Genomic DNA, 17,626 nt, shown 5'->3' with positions numbered 1-17,626 from the left:
TTTTGCTCTGGGATTCCAGCTATCACCTCCACACATCCCCTTCAACCTACACTTTATTCCAGAAGACAATTCGCTCACAACTCCTTCTCAGTTCAGCTTTAGTTAAAACCAGTAACCTATACAAGTCCCCAGTACCAGTGTTATCAGCTCCCATGAAGCTGTGACCTCTCCTGGTAGGGACAAAGCTCTTACTGCCCAGGCAATGTACAGAGCCTTTGTCAGCCAGAGTTGGACCAAGCTTCTTGTCCTTCCTGACCCTGTTTCTTGCCCTGGCTGCAAGCACAGGGGTGCAGTGGGCATTTCCAAAAACCCATGTACCTCCTGTTCTTCCCCTGCAGTCCATATTCAGCACAGGGCCAGACAGCAGCAGCTCCTCATCCTACTTGGAGCCAGCTATGGACCATTGTGAGATGTTTTCAGGTCTAACATAAACAGCATGCAGGCTCCTACACATCCTCTGCTCCTGGCTGAGAGCCAATGTTGCTGCCACATCACGACTGTTCACGGCCCTCATCCTCATAGGCAATGGCAATCCCTCGCCGGCCCTGCACAGCCTTGGAGATGGTTGTCTTCCCCAGCTGCTGCTCCAGGCCCCGCCAGCTGCGGGACTCCAGGAAGGTGGCTGGGAGGAGAAAAAAAGGGGGAGCTGTTTCTGGGGAGCAGGGAAGTGGCACTGCTCCTGTGCAAGCACTCAGCCCCACCACAAAACCAAACAAACCTGCAGGGCTGATCTCTGCCAGGGCCCGCGTCTGGTCCCTGCAGGCCAGAGTGGTGCTGGGGGGTGGCTGAGGAGCCAGGGAGTCGCAGAGGTAGGCAGCACGCATCTCCCCTGTGATTAGCGAGACATCAGGAATGGCCTCTGCTGCAGGCACTGCCGGTGGGAGCTCAGTGTAGGCACAGGCACCTGCCAGAAAAAGACAATGTCAGACTGCTGCTTGCGTCTCTCCTTCCCCAATGCCAAGTCAAGGCAACCTCCTGGCAGAGGGAGACACTTTTCAGAAGGGTATTGGCAGCTGATTTTCAGCTGTTACCTGGCAGCAGGTCTCGGAAGTCAGTGAGGTAGTTCCCTGTCCATTCCCGAGCTGGGTTACAGGCAAGCTCCAGCTCATAGGGGGTCACTATAGGCCGGTAATAGTCACTGGAGTCCAGCAGGGAGTTCTGAGCACAGGCCACCAGCACAAAGATGTCCACCTCCAGGAAGTTAGCCAGCTTAGCAGGGTTGGGCTTCCCCACACACAGCGTGTAGCTGCGCTTACCAGCCCTGCGCACAAGCTGGCGGAGGTGCTGCAGCACATCCAGGTAGCCAGCCACACCCAGGGTGCCCACCAGGATGCCCACCACACGGGCATCCCGCGCCCGCTCCACCAGGTAGAGGCGCCGCATCAGCGCCCGGTTGACATTGAGGGTCTCGCGGCGGCCATGCCCGGTGGCAGGGTCAAAGGAGCTGAAGGGGCAGCGGTTCCACGTCAACATAAAGCTGGTGAGGGCTAGGCCCTCGGCTCCCACATAGAACATGGAACAGTCTTGCAGCTCTGCCGCTGCCTCCATATGGAATCGGCGGCCAAACTGCCTCACTTCCCCAGGCAGTGTGGGGCTGGGGGGGTCCCCATATACCACCTGAGAGAAGATGATGTTGGGGTACTCGTGGCACAGCTGCTTTTGCAACTCACCTAATGAGAGAGGAAAGCAAGAACGGAACGTAAGCACCAATTTGTCAGCAGGACTGGAGGTGAGGAAAGGGCAGAAATGATGGTACCTGGGAGCACCCTCAGAACTCTCCCTTCCTCCCACACAGCACTCACCCATGGCGTGGGCATACACCACATCACTCAGCACCACCACACGGCTGTGCCGCTCAGGATAGAGTTCCCGGAAGACTTCAGCGCAGCGCCCAACATCCAAGGGCTGCCGCCCAAAGATGTGCAGCACCGGCAGCTTTCTGCAGGGACTGAGGCAGGCAGGGCCATAGTGCACCACGGCCTCGGCGCTCGCGTGCTCGGCGGCCACCTCGTCCACGCAGCAGCTGCGGGGAGACCCAGAGGCGTCGGTTGGAGACACTGAGTGCCCACCGAAGGGCGCTGTGCGGGATCTCCTCTCCGTGACACCTACCTGCCGTACGTGGTGTCTCCCAGCACGTACATCTCGGCTCCCGTCGCCTCCTCCATCCGGGCCGCCACGGCCGCCGCATCCGCCAGCAGCGCATCGGGGAACTGCAGGGCGACCTGAGGGGAGAATAGGGTGAGAAGACGAGGAGAGGAGGCTCTCAGTCCCCGCCCCGCCGCCTCCACACACCTTATGGAAGCCGCCGTCCCGCACGAAGGCGGCGGCGCGGTCCACCTCGTAAAATTCGTCTTTGTCTCCCCGCGGGGACGCTGCCGCCGGGTCCAGCGTCCGCCGCAGCACGGCCGCCCCATCGGAGCTGAAGGCCGCCGCCATATTGCGGGATGCCTACTCCCGCTCCCAACGTGCGGCGCGTAGCCGGCCAATAGGAAGCCGGCACCGCCCCTTTCAGTTTCCGGAAATCCCGCCCCCGACGGAGAGCAGCCAACCGCTCTTCGCGATGAGACGAAAGGAGGAAAGGGCAGTCAATGGGAAGAGGCGTCCGTCGCGGTGCCTTCTGGTCTCTGTAGTTCGTTTCAAGCTGTCAGTGTGAGCAGCCAATCAGCGCGCGCGGAAGCATCACGTGCTTTCCGCCGGGGCGCTGCGGTTCCGCTCCCGTGTGCGGCGCGGGTCAGGTGACGCGCTCGGTCCTGGCCGGTGCCGCTCGGTTTCGCTCCGCGCCGCCGCCGCCATGACGGGGCTCGCGCTGCTGTACTCCGGGCTGGGCCTGGCCTTCTGGACAACGCTGCTGGGCATCGGTGAGCTGGCGGTCTCGGTGGCCGCGGGGTGCTGGGGATGGAGGCTGTGCACCCTGTGCACGGGAAGCCCCGGGGAACGAGAGCGCCCTGTGCTGTGCGCGGCCCGGAGCCGCGCATTGTGTCAGGGCTTTTCGGGGGGAGGCCGAGCAAGGAGCTACGGGTGTTGAGACCTCGCGGTGCCGCAGCCTGAGGAGCCTGGGGCCGCCGAAGGGCTCCCTGTCCCCATTGCAAGGCCTTTATTAGGGAACGACCGTGCTGCACTGCTGCTGTTTGCTGCAAGGTTGCGGAGCCGGCAGCCAGAGCTCGCAGGAAAGTCTCCTTCACCACTGTATGAGAGCCCAAGGCCGTGTGTGCTGCTGAGGAACTGGAGGGTGCCCATTGGATCCGCCCTGAGCTGGCTGCAGCTCCTCTCTGCCACCCCGGACACGGGGCAGCTGGGGCTGACTGTGTTTGGTTCCTGCACTGTGAGCTGAGCAGTGAACCCACAACACAAACAAGTGCCCTGGCAGCACTGAGGACCTGAAGGCTGCAGGCACGCAGCAGGGTGCGGCCTTGCTCCTTGGCTACGGCTGTTCCTCATTTCTGTGTGTTCCTGGGTGGGAGCAGTGAGCAGCATGTTACCACTTCCCATTTTGGGTCGGTGTGACCTCCTGGTGTGTTAACCAGCTATCTGACATGGTGCAGCAGTGCCCTGCTGCCTGCGCTTATCCCTTATATAGGGCCAAGTCACAGCCTCTTTTCCAGCTGAGCGCTGTGAAAAGAGAAAATCTCTCTTCTAGCATGCAGCTGCATTTCCCACGTGGGTTTAGAGCATGCCAGGTTTGGTGCGAGTGCCTTGGTGTGCAGTCAAGGCTGCCAGTTGCAGCTACCCACCATGGTTTGCTGCAGGAGAGGGTCCTGTGTTGGATGGAGCCTGTGGGTCAGTGTGCAAACTTCCCTGGAAGTAGCTGGCCCTGGAGGAAACTGTGAGCAGAGCATATGTTTCCATCATCCCAGCTGTGGAAAAATGGGAGTGGAGAGGCAGCCACAGCTTCTGTGACTGATGGAGCAGCATGTGATGATGGGTCAGGGCACAGCCCCATTCCTTATCCATGCTGTGAGACAGAGCAGAGCTCTCAGTGCAGTGCTGTGGCTCCTGGCAGGGCTGAGCCCTTGGGTGATGCAAATGAAACATGCTGGGGTGCAGGGCCACTTGAGAAGGACACCACAGGTCCAAAGCATTCCCTCAGAAGTCCGCTTGTGTGCCATGCTCTTCACCTCTGCCTGGGCTGTGTGAACTACAGGGCTCCAGTGCATGGGAAGACAATGGCAACGTCAGGCTGGTGCCTGCCTGCAGGCTCTCATGTCACTCTTGCTTTCCAGGAATCTGCTACACAATATTTGACCTGGGCTTCCGCTTCGATGTGGCCTGGTGAGTTGCCTGAAAATACTGGCATCCTCCCTGCCAAGTGCAGGATAGATGCAGCCCGCATACATGGCTGGCTCCGTGTGTGGTCCTGGTGCAGCCATTTCTGCCCTCCCACCATTATGCCTGCCCAATTTCTCCTAGCCCTGATTTCCCCATCGTGGTGAGGGTTTGGGAGGAAAGTCTCAGCCCATTTGGGTGACAGCCCCGGGTCACTGGCTGGCAGAGAGAGGCTTTCAGTGAGAGAGTCTGACAGTGACCAACCCATCCTGGGCTGCATGGTGAGCACAATGGGCTGGCTGGCTGGTACCTGTTGTAGGGCAGTGTGATATGGGATTCTGCCTGTGTGTTGATGCAGAGTGCTTCTTCCTGCCCAGGTTCCTGACGGAGACCTCACCTTACATGTGGTCCAACCTGGGCGTTGGCCTGGCCATTTCCTTGTCCGTGGTGGGTGCTGCCTGGTAAGTGGAACTGGCTCTTCATCAGGCTCTTGTGCTTTGTTGCAGCAGAGCAGGGGAAGCACAGTGTGTGTACACAGGGCTGTGGGACTGTATGCGTTGCTAAAGTGGGGCTGGGCTACTGGACTCCAGGGAAGTCTGAACAGACCACTTTGCAGGATACAAGGGTGATAGAGAGTTAGGGACATCCCATTCTTACCAGAGGCTATGCCCATGAGCCCAGCTGTTCTGCTGGTGTAGGTGGCAGTGGCTGGGACTCCTGGGGCCCTAGGGGAGAGCAGGCTGAGCCAGCATTGTCTCACAGCGGCATGCCCAACTCTTTGCTTAGCCAGAAGATCCTACTGAGCACTTCAGTAATACCAGATCCTCCACCAACCACCCTTCTCTGTCACAGGGGGATTTACATCACAGGCTCCAGCATCATCGGTGGTGGAGTCAAAGCCCCTCGGATCAAAACCAAGAACCTAGTCAGGTAAGTGCAGATCTGGAGTTGATGCTGTGCCTGGGCAGGCTGGTGTGGAGGCTGCTGTCCTGTCTCTCACTGGGTGCTGCTGGCAGGCTGTTCCTTGCTGCTGCTGCTGTTTGCTTTCAAAACAAAGAGCTCTGAAGGAGCCAGAGTACTGCTTGGAAGGGTCACAAGTGGTATGATATCATGCAGTGAATGAGTCCAGTGTGTTCAAAACAAACACCCTGAGATTACACATCCTGCCCTAGGCAAGGGCTTCCCAGGGCAGGCCTTACACAGCCCTTTCCAGAAGGGGCTGGCATATGGGAGGGCTCCCTGGATTTGCTTCCCACAGGGCTCTCACGGGTTTTTAGGTGACACAGGATAACCAGCCTTCATTGTGCTTAGCAGCTCTCCTTTGAGAGGAAAAGTGGTGATGGGTGTGCTGGGCTGCTCTTCTGCCCCTGGCAGCAGTGGAGCAGGCATAGATGGGGCTGTGGAGGGATCTGGCTGCTGATTGGCTGGGCATGGATTGTTAAGGGCTGCTCCATGCACAGCCCAGGACACTGGTCAGATTTTGCCTTTCTTCTACAGCATCATTTTCTGCGAGGCTGTGGCCATCTATGGGATCATCATGGCAATCGTCATCAGTAACATGGCTGAGGTAGGAGGACTTGGGCTGCCTGCACTGGCCTCAAGGCCTTGGTTGGACGGGCAGCTGTGCATGGGCTTGCAGTGTGGGAACGTTGGATGCTGTTGTAGCTCTGGAAGCACCTTCGCTAGGGGTCTGTGGTGTGGCGGCTCTTGTTCAGACTGAAGAGTTTTACTGGGGGGCATACAGCAGGGGTTGTGTAGCCACCTGAGAACATGAAGCTGGGGATGAGCTGTGGCCATAAAGCCTTGAACTGAATTGGGAACAAGTGCCTCCTGGGCACCCAGGACTTGCTGCTAACCCAGGCCATGTGCTTTTCTCAGCCTTTCTCTGGAGTCACCCCAGAGACGATTGGAGCCAAGAACTACCATGCAGGTAAGGACTGCTCAGTCCCTGGTAATGCTGCTGTGAATGCCACCTCCCTCCAATCATAACTTGTTTTGCTTCCTCTGCCCCTGGGAGCAAGATTGCAGGACCCAGCTTACCTGGCGGATGGCCAGCGCTGTCAGGCTCCATGCAAGCTGAGCCCCTCAGCTGTGTCTGAATGATGTGTCAGTGTCCTTCCTGTAGCTTTGGATGGCAAACACAACTCCTCTGTGAAAAAGTGGCTTTAGTTACTTTCTCAGAGCAGCGGCCAGCACTACCCCAGTTGTTGTCATCCCCTGCTCTGGTGCAGTGGGAGCCTGGATGCACTGTGCTCCCAAAAGGAAGAAGTGCTGGTGATCAGCACTGTTGTTTTTTTCCATTGTCTCTGTACAGAAATGCCACACTGCTGCAGGTGGAAAGGGTTTACCCCCTGATCTTGCAGTGTTCCTCTTTCACAGGTTTCTCCATGTTTGGTGCTGGCCTGACTGTGGGGTTTTCCAATCTCTTCTGCGGAGTGTGTGTGGGTATCGTGGGCAGCGGGGCTGCCCTGGCTGATGCCCAGAATGCCAGCCTCTTTGTCAAGATCCTGATCGTGGAGATCTTTGGCAGTGCCATAGGGCTGTTCGGGGTCATCGTTGCTATCCTGCAGGTACCTGCCTCTTGGGGTCATTAGGCGTATGTGAGCACAAGGCATCTGCCATGCCGAGTGCTCTCTAGTTCCAGGTGGAGTCACCTGAGCCCCAACACAGTCTTGTGCATTGTGAGGTTTGGGGTTGTACAACCATCTCCACAAGGTGCTGTGCCTTTAAGGCTCTTCTAAGCAACATCAAGGATGTCAGCTTGGGTGCGCCCTGTACCATGCTCACCTCTTATTGGTGCAGCTGCCTGCAGCTTTTGGACTGTCCCAGGGTGCTTGGGGATTGCTGGACTGAGAGGGATTGGGGTGCTGGGCTGGAGTATGTGGGGCCTGGCCTAACCTCTCTTCTTTCTTCCTAGACATCTAAAGTAAAAATGGGCAATTGAGCCATGTCCCACCCAGCCTGTTCCAGCTCGCCCCAAGAGGTGCTGTATATACTTATTTAACGTTTCTATCCTTGGTTGGGGCGGAAGCTGCCCAGGAGCGGGAGCCTGGCTATGGAGCCCCATCCCGCTGATTGGCCCCTCGGAAGAAACAAGTATCCTGTGTGAATTCTACCCCAGCAGCCTGGCCCAGCAGGGCCGCGCTGCTGCGTGTTCCCGGTGTGCGTAGAATCGATCACCAGTGCAATTCTGTGTCCGTGAAATAAATATGGTTCTTGTCCAAGGATGCAGCTCTTCCTGTGCCCTGTGTGTGCTGGGGAGGCTGGGGCTGAATTGATGCTTGGAGGTCCCCTAACTAGGAAAGCTGCTGCTCTGCTCCAGGTGGCCTTTTCCCTGTGTGAGGTTGTGCCATACATCCCCAGCTATGCTGCCCACTCAGCCTGCAAGAGGCCTCCCTTGCTGTGTTGTGGGAACATAGAGCTCTAATGCAAGCAGGAGGCTGCTGGAGCAGGCTGTTCCACACTGGCTCTGCCAGGCTTCTACCAGTGCTGGCACTGCCCCATGCAGGGCTTGGTGGAGGCACAGGCACAAGCCCTTTAGCTCCCATCCAGGTGCAGTTTAGCACAGAGAGGGAACATCTCACTGTTTCTGCCTGCAGTGCCTTTAATACCACTGTGCAGCTGGGGAGCACCAGAAGGGCAGAGGCTAAAAAAAAAAGTCTTCTAGCCAGTTACCTTGTGTGAGCCTTGTCTGGGTGCCAGGGGGCTGTAGTGGAGGTCTCAGGGGTGAGGCAGGCTATGCTGGCTTTGCTCCCTTCTTCCTGCCTGCAGACTCAGCATAGGGAAGCCAGCTGTGGACAGCTGGGCCCGCAGCTCTTCTGTTTGGGGGAAGGGAAGAACAAGATCTTCCTGCCTCCACTCTGCAGAGAGCTGATGTTTTTGCAGTCTGTCACATCTGATGCAAAGCCCTCAGCCTGCTGTGCTGTGAGTACACTTTGGTAGGGGGAGCATCCGTCCTCAGTGCTTAGTGCTGCTCTGTGGTGCATGCCTGGAGCTACTTGCCTCCCTTCCCACCTGGATGCAACAAGCTGGGGCAGCAGTGGGGCTGCTGGAGCCAAGAAGTGTTCATGCTTAGTGATTGTTTCTGCCCTTGGACTGGCTGCCTCTGTGCAGCTTCTCCAAGGCCTGCTTCTCTACTGGCTCTGCTCCACTCTGTCCTATGTGCTGTGGGACCTTGAGCTCACCTGGGATCTCTGTGCTGTGGGCAGATGGTGGGGCTGGTCCTGCTGTGGCCTGGCTCAGCATCCAGCACATGCTGTTGCCTGCTGTGCAAGCTGTCTTTGCTGTGATACACTCTAGCCTGATTACAATGCGGCACAGAGAGGCTGCTCTTTGGCTTAACTTTAACACTTCGGGGGCAGGAAGACTGTGGGGGCAAACCTAAGTACTGTATTCTCTCCAAGCCCTACCCACTTCACTGTAGGGGTCCTTGTGCTGTGGTGAAGCCCAGTGCTTGCAGAGAAGGGAGAACCTCTTTGTGCTCTGTGCTCACTCCTCATTGCAGAGAGTGTGCTCCCACCAGCTATAGTAGACACGCTTTGGGGCTGGGGGCTCCGGAGCTCTGTCTCCCACGTAATAGCAGGGACATAAACTGGACCGGCCAGAAGGATGTCAGATCTGTGCAGTATTTTACTCTTTCTGCTTGAGGGTTGTATCTTTATGCCTTGGCATTGCTGCTGCTGAGGGAAGGGACATGCAGAGTGCCTCGGAGCTGTGCAGCTGTCCTATCAGAGCAGGCCAAGGGCTTCAGGAGAGTAGGCAGCCTGAACTGGGAGGAGAGGAGCAGCTCTGCAGGTGAATCACCTTCCTTGCTCTTACATGACTCATCCACTTGATCTCTCAGTGACGCCTGGCCTTATCTTGGTTTGATGGAAGTCAGCTATCAGGAGTCTCCTAGCTGAGATGCTCTTCTACCCTCTTAGTCAAGCACATGTGCACCATGGTGTTGGCAGGGCACCACACTGCAGGCTTGCAAGGTCCCCGAGGACTGACATGGCAATGGTAGGGGCAAGGTGAGCATGCCTTGTGCTCTGCTATTCTAGCTGCTCCACTTTATACTTGTGCTGGATACCTGCTGATCAAGCATGGAGAAGAAGCTTAAGAGGGACTCCACCTTGCCTCACGTAAGAGCCGCATCAATTGGGTGACTTGCGGAAAGAATGCCACCTGCTGAGGGGCCACAGGAGAGGTGGAGGTGGGAGCAGGACAGCTGTGCCCTGGCTGGAGTGGGCTGCTGGGCACGCAGGGCAAGAGCTGTTGGCTGCTGCTCCGATCGCTGTCTTTTCCTTCAAGAGAGAAGGGCCTCACTTGAGCGAGCAACCATGCACAGAGCAATGGTAAGGAAAGGGACTGAAATACTGAAATGTAAGTGACTTGGGTGGCTGCGAGGACGGAGAGGCTCCAACCCCGTGGAACAGCCGGCGGAGTGCTGAGCGCTCAGGGGGCGCATCCCGAGGGCCTTTAGCAGCACCGCTACGACGCGCGGCGCAGGGGAACAGCCCCACGGGGGGGGAGGGGGCGCGGGGCCTCAGGAGGCTGCTAAAACCCACCGGGGCCGGGCAGAGCCGAGGTCGGAAGTAACGGCGTTGCCCCGAGCCGCCTCGCGGCTCCTCCTGCACGGCCCGGCGCTGCGGGGCGCCGCTGGATCTCGTCGGCCTACGAGGCCCTTCCCGCGGCCGCCTCGCCCGGAGCGGCAGCGCAGGCCCAGCCCGGCCCGGCCCGGCCCGGCGGAGAAGGGAGGGGAGGAGCGGGGCGGGGCGACCCCGCCCGGTGCGGCGGCGGTGGGCGGAGCCGGCGTGCGGGGCGCGGCCCGTCTCCCTGCGGCTCTCGGCGGTGCGGCGGCGGCGGCCCGGCCGGCAGGGCCCCCGCAGCCCCGGCATGGGCGCCCGCGGGCCGGCTGCCTGGGGAGGCGGCGGGGGCCGCTGACCGCGCCGGGGCCGCGGGAGGAGGAGGTGGTGGAGGCGGCGGCAGCGGCGGGGGACGGTGCGGGGCGGCCGCGGTGAGTGGGGCCTGGGCGAGCGGGGGACGGCGGGGAGCCCCGGGCCGCGTAGGCCTCGCGGCGGGTGAGCCCCGACTGCGGGTCTCGGGGCGCGATGAGAGGCAGCGGCTGCGTGGGGCCTGCGGAGCCTCGTCCCCGCACACGTGTGTGCCGCCCACGGGCTGTGCCGGCCAAGCCTGGGCCCGGCTCCGCGGGGGGTGGGAAGAGAGGGGCTGCAGGGATGCCGGGTGTCGCAGAGGAGTCCGCCCGCACCGGTGCGCGAGTGGTGATGGGCACCCGGCCGGGCGCGGCGGTGGGCGCTGATGGTGGTCAGTGTGGCGTCGGGCTGAAAAGCGCCGCTGGCATCGAGTGGGGCAGGGCGGTAAAGGCCTGATGCTCCGTGCTTGGGTATGGAGTAATGCGATATGAAGGCCTCGCCGCTTAAGAGAGCTTTTTGAAAAGCTGCGTGCAGCGGTAATGTCCATCAGCGCTCGGCTCTAAAAGTCTCTCTGAGTCCATTCCAGGAGAAAATACACTGCTGTAGGCTTGTTCCTAGCCTACCAGGAAGTTTCTGCGTTCCCTGCGGACCACAAGATTGAGGAGGGCTGGTTCACTGAGTGTTCTCTGTGCAGTCCCTGCAGCACCAGGACATTCGGGTCCCTCTACTCCTCCTCCCAGCCTGGAGCTGCAGTTTGAGCCCTTGGGGTGCTGAGGGGAGAGGACTGGAGCCCTCCAAATCCCAGCAGCACCTTTTGCCTACAGAACAGGCATATCCTGCAGCAGGTGTGGCCAGCCTCATTGCCCCAGGCACTGGGGTGTGTGCTGTGAAGAGGTGTGAGGGCAGGTGTTTGGTACAGACATTGTGTTGAGAGTTACATCATGTTTAATAGCCCCAGTGGACCTTCACTCCAGGAATTTGCTTGTGTTTTTTGCCTATTTGTGCTCTTGGCCTCCACAGCATCCCGTGGCTATGGTTAAATCAAAAGCTTTGCTTTTGTTTGCACTGAATCAACTGTCAGCCCTTGTAGCATGGGGAGCGTCATGCTCCCCTCATGGTGTAAGCTCCCAGGCAAAAGGGAGGGCTGCCCTAAAACTTGTCCTGCTCGTTCCTGGCTCTACCTGTTCCTCTCTGCTTGGCTGTGGAGGTGCTGCTCTGTGCTACATGGTGCCAGTCAGACCTGCCTTCCTCAGGGAATGCTTTGGAGAGTTTTCCAGCAGGCAACCCTGTACTGCAGTGAGGCTCTAGTCGATGTGGGGCACTGTGACCGTGGGAGAGATTGGGAGCTAACAGCAAACTCAGCAAAAAACTTCTTGTGTCCTAAGCCCACAGAGTGATTTCCTCAAAAGTGCCTGGCTGTCAGGTTAGGGTCCTGTGCTGTGCATGGGAAGGAGTGCACTGGGCTTGGAGCCTTCCTGGCTCCTCTGCTTCTTGTGCTTGTTTGCACAGGGTGCATTAGGGTCAGGAAGGAACCCCTGCTTCACACCTTGGCTCTACTCTGCACTCCCACCCTGTGTCACCGTCACCACAGGCTCTGTGCCTGTTGTTGCCCTAAAGGCTCCCCAGCTTGGTCTGGCAGCTGCTGGTGGGTTGGCCCTGAGGCTCTGGGCCAGTTGCCAGCACCCTCTAGTCCTAATTGCATGCGTTCTGGGGGATCTTGCCACAGCTCCCCAGCTGCTGGGTCCCTTAGGGTCCATGCTGTAGCATTCACCTGGCCCAGGGTCCCTCTTTGTGATGTTCCTGCCTTAGCGGTTTGCCCAAGGGAGGATTGCAGGCAGGGACTGGAGATCACTGTCGGCTTGGTCATTCCTCTCTAAGGCATGTTGCTGTGCTGCAGGTCCAGCCTCTGTACAGGACTGGAAAGGGCAGGATGGGAAGGCTCATCTCAGCCTGAGTGCCACCTTCCTAGCAGAGCTTTGGCCTGGCTCCAGGTGTCATGTGAGATAAGGAAACCCTGGGCACAGTGTCCCAGGGATCCCAAGCAGCGGGAGCAGATGAGAGGAGCCACAATGCTGCTGTGAGTTGGACTCCCCTGGAGGTGACAAGGACCCCTTGGGGGCTGCCTGCCCAGCCCTGTTCCATCCTGCCTGTGTCTGCCTGCAGCTGCTGACTCTACTCAGTGCCCTGACAGCTGCTGCTTTCCCTCCCAGGGGCAGCTCTGCCGGCATGACTTCTGTTGCTGGCCCTATTTTGGAACCAGTGCTGGGGCAGTCGGGAGTGGGAACAGGAGGATGTGATGTCTCGGGCAGAGGGGGCTGGTGAGGGTATCCGCAGTGCCCTGGGGGCACCTCAGACCTGCTGTGTTTTGGAGTGTGACCTTCTGCAGGGACTCAGCCTCTGTGGGGGCTCTCTGCAGCAACTTTGGGGAAATCACTGTTCCCTGCCGGAGAGCTGACAGTGGGTCTGTCCCTTGGAATCAGACAGGACCTGCTGCTGGGGAACACCTCTTTGTGCTCCACCTCGCTGGGAGAAGGCACTGGATGCTGTGCTTACATGAAGTCGAGATGGGGGATTGCATGGAGACTTGACACGAGTGCAGGAGTGTCCACTTTGACCAGGAACTGGACAAAGCTGGGGTCTCTGCTGCTCACCTGGCTGGGCTCTCCTGCCTTATGCTCAGCTCTGGTTCTTCTTGTGCGTTCACAACTGTGTTTTCAGAGCAGAGACTCTGAGCAGTGTCCTAGTCTCTTCATCAGGCTTGATCTGCCCTGCTGGCACTGGAGCTGAGGTCAGGTTTCACCAGTAGAGTGGGGCAGTGGCTGGCCGCAGCCTGACCATAGGGTGTCTCAGCAGGATTGTAACCGTGGCTGGAGCTGCCTGCCTCCCGGTGCCCAGAAGATGACCAGGTTGCTCTTGGGGGTGACCCTGGAAAGGATTTGCAAGGCCGTGCTGCTGCTCTGCCTGCTCCACTTTGTCATCATCATGATTCTCTACTTTGACGTCTACGCGCAGCACCTGGACTTCTTCAGCCGCTTCAATGCCAGGAACACCTCGCGCGTGCACTCCTTCTCCAACTCCTCTCGGCCCAACAGCACGGCCCCCAGCTATGGCCCAGCTGGCGCTGAGCCCCCATCCCCCAGCGCCAAGCCCAACACCAACCGCTCTATCACAGAGAAGCCCTTGCAGCCCTGCCAGGAGATGCCCTCCGGCTTAGGTGAGATGTGCAGGGTGAAGGAGGGGGGAGGTTGGGTGCTGGTGGGGGATGTCCCCTGAGCGAGGCTTTCCGGTGGTCCCAGGGTGGAGAAACCCAAGGCTAACATTGGTACCAGCACAGTTGATAGCAAGTGCTGTTTGGGAAAGGTTTGGGGAATCCTTTGTCCTCAGCAGTGCTGGTCCCCTTTGTGGGTCCCCCTTGTTTGCTCTGCTGACCCAAGTGGGAGCAGCAGGTGACCATGACCTGTCTTGTGTCGTTGTCCTGCTGCCATCGCTCTGCCTGGGCTCCTGCAGTCGGGCGCCTGCTCATCGAGTTCAGCTCCCCTATGAGCATGGAGCGAGTGCAGCGGGAGAACCCCGATGTGAGCCTGGGTGGCAAGTACACCCCCCCAGATTGCCTGCCCCGGCAGAAGGTGGCCATCCTCATCCCCTTCCGGCACCGCGAGCACCACCTCAAATACTGGCTGCACTACCTGCACCCCATCCTGCGCCGGCAGAAGGTGGCTTACGGCATCTACATCATCAACCAGGTGAGTGGGGCAGGGGCTGTAGCGGGCAGCGGGGCTATAGTGGACAGTCTGTGCATCGCTGAGCTCTGTGCCATGTGTTCTTGTCCACAGTATGGCGAGGACACTTTCAACCGGGCCAAGCTGCTCAATGTGGGCTTCCTGGAGGCACTCAAGGATGACGAGGAGTACGACTGCTTCATTTTCAGCGATGTGGACCTCATCCCCATGGATGACCGCAACCTGTACCGCTGCTATGAGCAGCCACGGCACTTTGCTGTTGGCATGGACAAGTTTGGGTTCAGGTGGGTGCCTGTGCAGCTGTGATGTTCAGGGCAGGGCTGGTATGGCCCTTGTCGGGTTAAAGCCAGGGATGCCTGGTTGTTGCCTGAGGTGTGCATGGGGTCAGTAGCTTAATTTGAGGACATGAGATGGCTGAGGTTGCAGAGCCCTCAGAGTGTCATGGTGAAGGGCTGTTGCTTGTCTATGGATTGGGGGTCCCCAGTGGGACTGGTCCTGTTCCTCACCTGCTCCTGATCTCTTTGCTCTCACTCTGCAGGTTGCCTTATGCAGGGTATTTCGGTGGTGTCTCTGGGCTGAGCAAGTCCCAGTTCCTAAAAATCAATGGCTTTCCCAACGAGTACTGGGGCTGGGGAGGAGAGGACGATGACATCTTTAACCGGTAGGTGCCGCTCCTTGGCTCAGAACTTGCTGGGATTTGCTGGGACTCCCTGCTGAGAACAGCCCTGGCACAGTAAGCAGCCAGGAGCTCCCTGTCTGCTGGGAACATGTATGTTGGCTCCCTGCCATGTAACAAAGAGGAGTTTAATTACCCTCTGTGTGCTCCAGGTTGCCAGGACTGGGAACAGCACGCTTGTGCCATGAATCAAACTAGCCGGTATGGGGGTATATAGGAAGCATTTGGAGCTGAATATGTCTGGCATGGTGGAACCCAGCCTCCCCCTCTTGCTCTTTGTGATCAGTATACTGTGATTTCAAACCACATGAGCAGGAAAGCCTGCCTGCAGGCGCTGTTCCAGGCCGGGATCAGGATATACAAAACTTGAAAGTGGCTCTGTAGTGGCTGCTCTGCACCAGAACAGGCACTTCTGCCTGCAGCCAGTAGGCTGCAGCAGATCCATGTGTAGATCCTTCTGTTTAATGCAGGAGCCAGAGAACTTCAGAACTGTTTCTAGCATGGCCTGTGACACTGCCAAGCAACAACGCATGTGAGCAACTTGTGGCTCGTGGTGCACTACAGCATCTCAGGGTAGCATAAGCTGATAATCCTTAGCAAGTGCTGTGTGGCAGAGCATTTGTGGTTCCCTTCTGGAAGTAAGCAGCCCAAAGACATGATCCCAGATGAGGCAAAGTGCAGCATGCTGAGCTTTCTGGGAGATTTAGGCAGCCATTAAAATGTGTGGAGGGCCCTGAGGGAGCTGTGTCACCACTTGGCCGCTCTAGCAGCGGAATCTCAGCTTGCTCACTTATCAAGCTATAGGTGGTTGTGTGGCTGGGATGAGGAGAGGTTTCTCTTCATGAGCTGGGCTCGCTCCAGCTTTCTTACTCCCACTTGGCCTCTCAACTTCAAATGAACTATTCTAGGCGGAGAAGATCTCTCCCCACCTGCTGGCTGCACAGGCAGAAAAAAAGCAATTGAGGCTGGAGCTGTGCTGCATTAAGGGAAGGGTAGGGCTCTGGCATTTGGAGAATGTAAACAGCAGTGGCTTCAGAGCTATGGAGGAATAGTGGTGTTTGCTTAGCACCAGCTGACTGCCTGAAGTGCTGAAGGTCTCCTGAAGCACTAGCTTTGGTCGTGGCCTGCTGTTGAGTGAGGTACATCCTTGGCCGTGGGCACTGTCATAGCTGTGGCCTGGCTTAGCACAACCGTGTTTCTCATTTAGCTATGGACAGGTTTATTTTTGATGAGGACCCTTGGGAAAATATCCTACCCTGGTGTCCTGGTGGCACACTGATCCCCATCTGCTTGCATCCTCCAGGATCTCCCTGAATGGCATGAAGGTGTCGAGGCCCGACATCCGCATCGGGAGGTATCGCATGATCAAGCACGAACGCGACAAACACAACGAGCCCAACCCGCAGAGGTGAGCTGGAGGTGCCCAGCTTTTGCTGTTGTACCTGTGGCTATCAGTTTTGCCCACGTCCCTGCGGCCCTACTGTGGGCTCACAGGCATTGCTGCCCTTGCAGCAGGCATCCCTCTTTACCCCCGCCTCATCCCGCTCCTGTTTCCACCAGATTCACCAAGATCCAGAACACCAAAATGACCATGAAGCGGGATGGGATCAGCTCACTGCAGTACCGGCTGGTGGAGGTGTCACGCCAGCCCATGTACACCAACATCACAGTGGAAATTGGCAGGCCGCCCCCACGCTTGGCCCGGGGCTAGTGCTTGCCCTGCAGGCGAAGCTGCATGGAGCTGGTGCTCTGTGCCAGGGCTGGCTGGACGCTGTGGATGTTGCCCCAGCCCCCGGGCAAGGACTAAACGGGGATGTTTTCTGCCTACTCTGCTGCCTTTTGGAGACGGCTGTGCCCTAGCCCACCTGTTGGTCCTGAGGATTTCTTCAATCTGTTGTCCCCCCCCCCCTTTCCCCATCCCTACAAGTGTGTTTCCAGAACCCCCATACTATGCGTGTTGGCTGAAACACCCATCTGCCCTGCGCGCAGCTCCCAGACACAGGGAGGGGACAATCCCAGCCTCGGTGAGGAGCCTCTTGCCCATGCCAGCTCCTGCCTGCACCCTACGAGGGAAGAATGAGCCCCAAGGTAAGCCTAGCACCCAGTCCCCACCGGTGCTGCGAGAAGCGGGGTGCAGGCTTCCCCCTTCACCAGTGCTGGAGCTGGTTACTACTCTGGCTGAAGGTGTGGGGAGTTGCCCACACAACAGGCAGGATCAGACACAGATGTGGCTCGCTGTCTTCCTCTGCTTTAGTCTGGTGCTCAGGGCTGTGTCTCAGCTCTGCTAAACAGCGACCTCTGGTTAGCAAATACCCCTCGCTGTGCCTCAGTTTCCCTGGGACTGGCAGCCACGTCCCCTTTCCCCTCTCAGAAGGCAGATGCTGTGTGCGTGTCCCTGTTAACCCACACGTGCGCCAGCTCTCCGCTCTTTGGGCAATAGGGTGATGTGAAACCTCAGAGCCCCTCTTGGCCAAGGGGCTGCCCCGGGGCTCTCTCCACCCAGATGCTGTTTGCAGGCAGTGGGGACTGGCTGGCTCTGCCCTTGCTGCTCTCCAACTTCCCCTCTCCAGCTCTGGGGCAGGGAGGAGAGGACAGGGCCATGCGGGGCAGGTGCCCCATCTCTCCCCATTTCCCCTCCTTGGAGCTGGGGGCACAGCCACCCCCCTGCAGCCAGCTGGAAGAGCTGGGCAGCAGGGGCACTGGCAACTTTTGTACATTTGAATGTCTGACCCTTTTTTTGAGCGTACGTTGAATGCAGCATTCGGTCGTAGAGACCTGGGTTTTTGTATTTAATAAAAATTTCAAAAGTTCACAGGATTCCTAGTGGGAGATCAGCGTGGGCAAGGGGTAGTTTCTATCAGCTGGTGAGGTAGGTATGCCATGCGTCTGCTGCATGTGCACCAGGCAGAACACCTGGCTGGCCGTATGGTGCTCGCTAGGCAAGGAGGTGGAAGAGCACAGCCTGTAGCTGCAAGTCAAGGTGGGCACAGGCTCTGCAACCCTTCAGCCAGGGGCTGGGGAACAAGGTCCCC

The 17,626-nt window shown here is 58.4% G+C and overlaps 3 protein-coding genes across 3 annotated transcripts; 2 read left to right on the top strand and 1 right to left on the bottom strand.

Moving 5' to 3' along the window:
* Positions 1-35: 35 nt before the first annotated feature.
* On the bottom strand, positions 36-2,469 carry DPH2 (diphthamide biosynthesis 2). The gene is made up of 6 exons (XM_052666131.1): positions 2,293-2,469; positions 2,110-2,222; positions 1,803-2,023; positions 1,032-1,670; positions 719-904; positions 36-622 (listed from the first exon to the last, which is right to left on the bottom strand). Exons 1-6 carry the CDS (start codon positions 2,434-2,436, stop codon positions 492-494), a joined length of 1,434 nt encoding a protein of 477 aa, XP_052522091.1. The 5' UTR covers positions 2,437-2,469; the 3' UTR covers positions 36-491.
* Positions 2,470-2,697: 228 nt separating this feature from the next.
* On the top strand, positions 2,698-7,490 carry ATP6V0B (ATPase H+ transporting V0 subunit b). Its single transcript, XM_052666153.1, has 8 exons — positions 2,698-2,858; positions 4,221-4,269; positions 4,641-4,724; positions 5,116-5,193; positions 5,761-5,830; positions 6,142-6,193; positions 6,643-6,833; positions 7,181-7,490. The coding sequence occupies exons 1-8, from the start codon at positions 2,792-2,794 to the stop codon at positions 7,205-7,207; spliced, it is 618 nt and encodes a 205-aa protein (XP_052522113.1). The 5' UTR covers positions 2,698-2,791; the 3' UTR covers positions 7,208-7,490.
* A 2,656-nt stretch (positions 7,491-10,146) lies between these two features.
* B4GALT2 (beta-1,4-galactosyltransferase 2) lies at positions 10,147-17,404 on the top strand. The gene is made up of 7 exons (XM_052666145.1): positions 10,147-10,261; positions 13,032-13,392; positions 13,686-13,921; positions 14,012-14,202; positions 14,457-14,579; positions 15,898-16,002; positions 16,155-17,404. Exons 2-7 carry the CDS (start codon positions 13,077-13,079, stop codon positions 16,303-16,305), a joined length of 1,122 nt encoding a protein of 373 aa, XP_052522105.1. The 5' UTR covers positions 10,147-10,261; positions 13,032-13,076; the 3' UTR covers positions 16,306-17,404.
* Positions 17,405-17,626: the final 222 nt, after the last annotated feature.

The sequence above is a fragment of the Tympanuchus pallidicinctus genome, unplaced genomic scaffold (assembly GCF_026119805.1).
Source record: "Tympanuchus pallidicinctus isolate F22 unplaced genomic scaffold, pur_lepc_1.0 scaffold7, whole genome shotgun sequence".
NCBI lineage: Eukaryota > Metazoa > Chordata > Aves > Galliformes > Phasianidae > Tympanuchus > Tympanuchus pallidicinctus.
The sequence above is the reverse complement of the archived record's forward strand: the minus strand, read 5'-3'. Positions and strand labels throughout refer to the sequence as shown.